This window comes from Cricetulus griseus, chromosome 2, assembly GCF_003668045.3.
Source record: "Cricetulus griseus strain 17A/GY chromosome 2, alternate assembly CriGri-PICRH-1.0, whole genome shotgun sequence".
NCBI classification, from domain to species: Eukaryota; Metazoa; Chordata; class Mammalia; order Rodentia; family Cricetidae; genus Cricetulus; species Cricetulus griseus.
The window spans coordinates 330,861,691-330,869,684 of record NC_048595.1 but is presented as its reverse complement, the minus strand read 5'-3'; the positions used below and the strand labels follow the sequence as shown (position 1 = coordinate 330,869,684).

Genomic DNA, 7,994 nt, shown 5'->3' with positions numbered 1-7,994 from the left:
GCTTTTGCATCAGCTCCTGCCTCCAGGTTCCTGTCCTGACTTCCCTCTGTGATGGACTGTGCTGTGGAAGTATAAGCCACAGTTGCTTTTGGTTATGGTTTTTTCTCATAGCAACAGAAACCTTAACTAAGAAGTAAGACAAAACTCTAAATTTAGTCTTCAAATGTCAAGAATAAGATGATTACACAGGGAATCAAAGCAGTTAAATTTCAGATAGCAGACACTGGCGTTGGCCTCATGACACAAAGATGCACAAAACATGAATGATACCAAAGAATTTATTGTAAATGTCATGGCAAATACACCAAGCATCATCATCATTATAAAGGAACTAGAAAAGTCCATGTTGAAAGTATGTGCTTCCCCTCCCCCCCACCATCTTCAGGTTAATGGCTAGTACCAACGTTTTAGGTAATGAAATACTTAATGGGATGGTTGATCCTCACATAATTTCAGGACTGTGTCTTCATCTTAACTTTAAAAGCAGTTTACCATGGATTTCAGCATCAATTATTCTCTGTCTTTATCAATTCCGTAATGATTTGTAGAATCTTGTCATCTGAGGGAATGGAAAAATAAATCAAAACATCTATGAAAACATGTAACTCTGGCTAATTTTCTAATGCATATATGTGTAAACAAAAGGTGTACTTCATTATAAGCCTTTCTTAAATTAGACTACAACATTAGTAATGTACACTATGATACCAGAGATGTCCCAAAAAGTCCAAACTGTTATGTAAATGATTATTAAGGTTGTCTTATGCCTACTTCAAAAAGTTAATATTTTGTCAAAAGAAGTTAATATTTGAGTACTTATAGGCAAAGGCCCAAAATAATGAGATACAAGTAGTTTGGTTTTTTTTGTTTTGTTTTGTTTTGTTTTTGAGACAAGGTCTATGTTGTAGCCCATTCTGGGCTGAAACTCATGATCCCCTTGTTTCAACTTCCCCAGTGCTGGGATTACAGATATGTACCAAGCCCAGCCTGTTATTTCTATAACTAACTAGGTCTTTATAAATTCCTTTAAGAGGGCTGGAGAGATAGTTCAGCTGTTAAAGGCTAGGCTCACAACCAAAAATAAATTCCTTCAAGAACCTCCTCATTTGTTCCCTCAGCTGAAATACACTGGAGGCTTCATTGATTCTCCCCTGTTTTGCAGTGTGATGGGATTTTTACCAAACAGTCAAAGGTGGCAATGATTTTAATCTCTCCAGCTTGGACCAAAGAAACAAAAATCCTAAGAGGGAAGTGCTCCTAGAGAGGTGTCAATGGGGAAGTGACAAGCTTATCTACTGACAGAGAGGTGACATTATTTGCTAAGGTGGGTTCATTAACAGCCACTCTTGTTTAAACAGCTCTGAATCTTGACTTCCTGTGAATCTCATAGCCACTGTCTTAGAAAGCTGTTGTAGGGCTGCAAGACTGACACCCTACATTTATACTAGGTTCCACATTCCTGGTCACAGTCATGGGACTTTTGACCTGGGCCTGTGGCCTGCCTCTCAGGTGCTCCAGAGCTAGAATGGTATTAAAGAAAGAAAGGATAAAGTAGAAATGGGAGGGGGAGAGGAGGCCCCTTGTTGGAATTGGACAATGTTATCTAAAAGGAGAGTAGAGAGGACAAGAAAGCATGAAGGTAACCAGACACTTCTTCAAGAGTGAGTCCCTGTCACAGCATTTCTTCATAGTGAAGCCACAAGGAAAAATCACTAATGTGTCACCCTCCTTCCCAATAAGCACCGAACACACAGATATTTTTTTAACATTATTAAAGCAGAAAAGCCAAACTTCAGTGCTTATGCTGCAATGCCAGGGAGGACTAGAGCAGCAACTAGAAATATAGTTCTAAAACTGTAATCAAGAGAAAACTACTGGCTTACAGACTCCACGTCTGTCAAGGAGCTTGTTAAATCAAAGCCTGAGGATTCAACCAACTAAATCCTAAATCCGGGACATCTTAGGGGTTTATTACATAATTAGCTGCATTTAAAAAAGGCCTATGTTAGGAGAGGGGAAGTGTGAACAGAAATAAAACACATCACAAGTCTCTGCAGAGAAGTCAGTATACCCACGGCAGGGCACTGAGTCTTGCATTATTTTTACAGTTGTTAGAAAGGCAGTGGAGATTTGTCAAGTTAGGAGAGTACTGTAGCATGCCATCTACAAACCAAGTGTTTATTTCAGGCTTCTGCTGAAGGTTAATATATTTACTTACACCCACTCATAATTGTGTATGTATGAGAAATGCAACATGAACTCCTAATTGTGTACATGTGAGAAATACATGACAGGGATAACAGATATATGCCAATAAGTAGCAAGATTTATTTTTCTCTGTGAAATGGACAGTTTAGAAGTAAAGTTAGGAAGGCCAGGAGTAAAGATTTCAAGAGAATAAGCTGCCTGAGTTGAAAAAAATTTAGCATAAGTAGATTTTATTAATAATTACATCAAAATTATGCCTTTAGTGTGCTATAGGGTATTCCAGTGTTAAATCACATATCTAGAATCAATCAGTTTTTAAAAAAGTTTTAAAAATATATTATATATGTATTATCTGTCTATCACATGTCTATACACAAAGATATTATCTTCTAAATGTATACTATGTACAAATATATACCTTCTTTTACCTGTATCACAATAAAACACTTACTTTCAAGGGACATCTTTGGATTTTCAAGTTTTTTTCTTAAAACAGAATCAATGAGAACTCTTAGCTGCTTAAAAATAACAGCTATCTTTACTGGGGCCTGTTGAAAGATGTCATGTTGGACAAAGTTAATCAGGGGCATTGGCATGTGTTTACATAAATCAATCTAAGCATATGTACCCTGTAATTTAAACGACTTAGGACACCAGGATTTGCCATAAAAAACAATGGGGAAAATATGCTCAAATTACTCAAGCTACCCTGGGAGCTCAGCTACACAGTTTGCTTGTCTAGAGTGTGGTAGCTCCTGCCATAATAAAGCAACTTACTCCACAAATTCTTTGCTTCTCTTTATGTAAGACTCAAAGACTAAAATGTTTGGGGGAAACTTTTTGGGACGGGGGATGGTGGAAGTGGAGAGTAGTTTGAAACAGGAACTCACAATGTAGCCCTAGCTGGCCAGGAGTTCACTATGTAGACCAGGCTGGTCTTGAACTCTTATCTTTCTGCCTCTGCCTCTCTGCCTCCCCAGTGCTGGGAAAAAAGGTGTGAGCTACCACACCTGCTGGGAGGCAAAACTTATAACAGTTTTATTGAGGTATAATTTATAAATCATAAAAGTGCTTATTTTAAGTGCTTAATTTCAATGATTAGGTAAATTTCTAGAGTTTTTACCAGTATCACTACAGCCAATTTTTAGAGCATCTCTACCACTCCAATTTCTGTGCATGAAATTCAGTCCTTTGGCTCTAGACACACAGCTATAATTAATGGGATGTGTGAGAGCTGCTTTACACCTGTCAATGTTGATGGGGCTACAAAAGGGGGAAAAAAAAAAGCTTACCTCTACAAATAAGCATAGATTGGCTTACTTTATCCAGAGAAAAACTTTCCACATGTTAAAAATTGTGAATCTGTTTGGTTTTTGTATGGAAGGGCCAAAAAAATGTAGTGGAATAAGCCTGAGTTTGGGGAATCAACAACCAACCAACCCATAGAAAGGTTAGTTTCTCTCTACATCGTCATTGTCTCAAAACGAAGCTATCTTTTGGGACAATTCACATAAAATTGGTACCAATATACCTTGCATGTTGCAATTATAAGGATTATCAATAAATATGTTCAGAGTTAACACATTTAAACCTATACATTTACAATAAGATGAAGTTTTCTGTAAACCACACAGGAAAATATTATGCAAATTTCAATAAAAACTTTAAATCTACCTCAATGATACTGGAATTGGAATATTTTCATGTACTCAGTAAAATTATCTGGACAGAATACCTGAAAATAGATCCAGCCATCCACAGACAGAAGCCGTTCTCGGTGTTGAACTTCTATGTCGCCTCCAAAAAGCAAGACTGGAAAAGGGGTTATGAGGGTAGTTTCCCTCAGATAGACTCTGGCATATCTCACCTACAAGACAAAGGGGAACACTTCATAGTCTAAAGATAAAAGAATTCATCTAGCTATTTTTTCATGTATGTATTTTCTTTACAAATTCAGTAGAATAATTATATACATTTACATAATCATATTCCTCCACCCGACCTCCCCTATTTAGAAGTGAAGCACACATCCTCATTTCCTTTCTGAGACAACCAACTTCTACTGAAACACTCTGGGAACAGACAGATTATTAACCAATGTCCATTTGATATAACTGTCTCTGTATTCCAAGTAGGAAGGGCAAGAGCCAGGGGAGAAATCTTACTATCTTTTATTTACGGGAGAGAAATATTTTGGGTTTTTTATGTTTGGTTTGGTTTGGTTTGCTTTTTCTTGATAACTGCATCTGGATTTCAAATGTGAACAAAATAATAGCTCTATTTGAGAAAAACAAAACAAAACAAAACAAAACAAAAACAAAACACCAGGATGTGAGGATGCTCTAGATCTATACACAGGCATTTGAGAATGAGGCGTTTACCTTCTCCTGGTATAAGAGCCACCCGTAAGTTTGTAAGTCTCTGTTTACTGAGGACGGGTGGACTTGTGCTTTGCCTTGGGCTGTCTCCACCATGCAAGCCAGTTTTTCTGTAACATCCACCGACTTTGTGTACATTATCTTCCCCACACTGTCATACAGGCCAGCGGCCAGTACAGCTTTAAGAAGGGCAATATCTTGAAAAGAGAGCGTCTGTGAGGCTTTCTTTCCTTCCCAGCTAGTAGATGTTGTAGAAGATGAAAATCCTGCTGCCTTAACCAACTTCATTAGTTCCTGCTTCACATCCTAGATTTTATGTTAAAATAAGACATAATTATAATTGATTAAAGTAGGAAATTACCAAACAGCTTTGAAATGTATAGTACTGTTTCCTACAAAAATAGGATGCCAAAATATCGTTTAGTTGGCTACGGCCAAAAGCTTGAGGTGAAGGGTTAGAAGTTAGCTGGTCTTTGATGGACTTTAATGTCATAAAATATAAGTCTCTGGGAGCAACATATTTGCTGACTATATTTTCACTCACACTGACTTACATTCAACCTTCCTTTAACAATTTATTTGATTTGTTTTCAGTCAGTGGGGATAACACTAGGAAGAATTGCAGGGGAATCCTGACAGGCACCTTCTTTACTTGTCTCTAGAAATTTCTTCCTTAAGAATTCAGACAAATGTTTACAGATACTTAATAAAACTGCAGCTTAAGATGCTTTGCCCCTATGAGTGCCAATCAGCAGAACAAGCCAGGAAGGGCAGTGCTTTCCCAAGCACAGGCTGCACTGCAGGAGCCACAGGTGGCATTTACACTGGGCTAGCCTTCAGGTTTGTTCTAGAGCTTAGGCTGCCTCCAGGGGAGGAAAGACAGCTGCTACAACCGTGGAGGAGCAGAGCTGACAGAGATCCAATCCTTGAAGCTCAGGGTGTGAAGACAAAACTGCGAGAAGGAAAGGTGTGGGAGGCCATTTAGAGGTTGTGGACATTTAAAAGGGGAAAGGGAAAAAGAAGTTAATTTGAAAAAATAGCCACCTGTGGGCTAACTATCTGGGATGTCCACATACTAAACCTCAACCAGCTCTCAAGTGGTTACTTCCAGAATTCAAGAACCCCTACAAAACAAGCTGATTTCTTAAAAAAAAAAAAAAAAAAAAAAAAAAGGAAGGAAGGAAGGAAGGAAGGAAGGAAGGAAGGAAGGAAATCACAAATAGGAAAAAAAGTTGATTAACTGTAGATTATGAGACTTAGGGGACCTATCAACCAAATCTTGTGTGGATCATGATTTGAACTAGCTATGACAAAATTAGGAAGTGACTAAGGATATTAAATGCTGTATGATATGGTTTGTTTGCTTGAAAGGTGTGTCAAAGAAAAAAATGAGGCCTATACTTTAGAGATACATAATAATTTAGACTCTGTATTTACTTAAAAAGTAGTCTACAGGGCAGGCAGTAAAGTAAGGGGAATATAAATAAAACAATATTAACCACATGTTGCTAATTAATGGATGTGGGAAAAATGGGAGAACTGGAGCTGGAGTTCATGACAGTATTTCATTTTCTTTTTTTTTTGTTTGTTTTTTGTTTTTTTCAAGACAGGGTTTTTCTGTGTAGTTTTACAGCCTGTCCTGGAACTCACTCTGTAGATCAGGCTAGGCTTAAACTCACAGAGATCCACCTGCCTCTGCCTCCCGAGTGCTGGGATTAAAGGCGTGAGCCACCACTGCCTGGCTTCATTTACTTTTTTATATTCTGAATTTTTCCAGGATTAAGCAAGATAATAGTTGGGTACCAGAGTTGGAAAGAACTGTAGATAATACCCTTTGAGACATTTAAAAAAAAAAAAAAAAAAAAAAAAAAAAAAAAAAAAACTAAAAAGTTAACTATGTATTCCCAAGCTAGTGTTATTTCTAAGAAACCATGCTGTCTCTCTTTATAAAAACCATTTCCTGAACACATTATGATTGCTAAAAGCAGTAGTAAGAATTACCTCTAGTGTCAACAGCGATGTTCTATTGAGAAAGTTTCTCTGGCAATATGTGATTTCAGAACGGTAGCCTCCTTCTTGCTTTGCTTTCTTCCACCTAGATCAATGTGTCAATAGATAAGGTCCACCACAACTCCTTCCAAGCTCTTTTTCAGACTACAGTAAGGTTTAATAAAATTATGATCTGTTATGAAGTAGGGGTCTTGTTTACTGTAGCAACTACATTTATATGTGATTTTTAATTGCAGCAATTTTAAGTATAAGAGAAATTACTAAATTGACTCAAATTTGAGAAATATACATATATAATAACAAGAACTATGTTGTTCTTTTCTTCTTTTTTTTTTTTTTGGTTTTGATACAGGGTTTCTTTGGGTGTTCTGTAACTCAATCTGTAAACTCAGAGATCTGCCTGCCTCTGCCTCCCGAGTGCTGGGATTAAAAGTGTACACCACCACCTCTAGCCAAGAATGTTGTTCTTAAATGAGTCTCCAATATAATTCTATCTTGACAGATTAAACCATGAAGAACAAATTTAACTGTTGAAAGCATAGTTTTAACAACAAAGATACATTTCTAATAAAGGTGGACCATCTCCAACCCCTGGCTTATTGATAGCAACCAGGTTATTTCTTTACCCTAGATATGCGTTGTAGATTGTGAGGTGGTCTGAATCCGCCACAGCCAAAGATGACTTTGCAAGGTCTGCTTCATCTTTCCGACCAATTGGTGTGATAAAAGGAGACTTCTCCGTCATAACTGCCGCTAGTGTTGCCTGCCCATAAATATAATTTATCACTAAAGAGGTTGTTAAAAAAATAAATCATAAAAGTCACAATCAAGTTATCCATTTATTTTCAATGCATTTAACATTGCTAACTTACAATTTAATAACTTTAGCTTAGTTCCTTTCATAGAATTCAGAAAACCTATTTCTTTATCTTTAGAACATCTCTGTGATTTAAGGTAGTACCAGAATCAGAGAGAAGAACTGGAAAGTGTCCAAACGATCACAGTCTGCTATTTAGTTATAGGCAATCTCAAAACTATAGCTTAGTACTTAGACTTCTAGACTGCCAGTTTTCTTTGGCTACAATGCTTTCTGTGGTTGAGGAGGGCCTGCTCCAAATGCTGATTGTGTGGTACCTGCATGTTAGATTTCTCAGCTGCCATAATGTGATAAATAAATTACTGTTGGTTATAGATGAACAACAACCACCACCAAGTTTTTGGCTTGTGTTATGGCTCAGTGCTTACCTAGCAAGCATGAGGCTCTGGGGTCAATCCTCACATTATTTTTAAAAACATGTAAGGGGGGCCATACAACCATCTACTTGTTGCAAGTTCTCAGAAAACTATAATAGCATATGGTGCTTTTTGAATTTAGAAAATTCTAGAAACCACCCCAAC

General features: G+C 37.3%; 1 protein-coding gene across 2 annotated transcripts in view; it reads right to left on the bottom strand.

The window, feature by feature from the left end:
• Positions 1–260: 260 nt before the first annotated feature.
• The window catches only part of Dhx29 (DExH-box helicase 29), a 45,416-nt gene continuing 37,682 nt past the window's right edge, over positions 261–7,994 (bottom strand). For both annotated transcript variants that reach the window (XM_027401450.2, XM_027401451.2), the window contains 6 exons: positions 7,223–7,359; positions 6,588–6,681; positions 4,590–4,892; positions 3,944–4,075; positions 2,660–2,756; positions 261–559 (listed from right to left, as the gene is read on the bottom strand). In XM_027401450.2, coding sequence (XP_027257251.1) covers positions 507–559; positions 2,660–2,756; positions 3,944–4,075; positions 4,590–4,892; positions 6,588–6,681; positions 7,223–7,359 — 816 coding nt within the window. In that variant the 3' untranslated portion in view covers positions 261–506. The remainder of the gene's footprint in view (positions 560–2,659; positions 2,757–3,943; positions 4,076–4,589; positions 4,893–6,587; positions 6,682–7,222; positions 7,360–7,994) is intronic.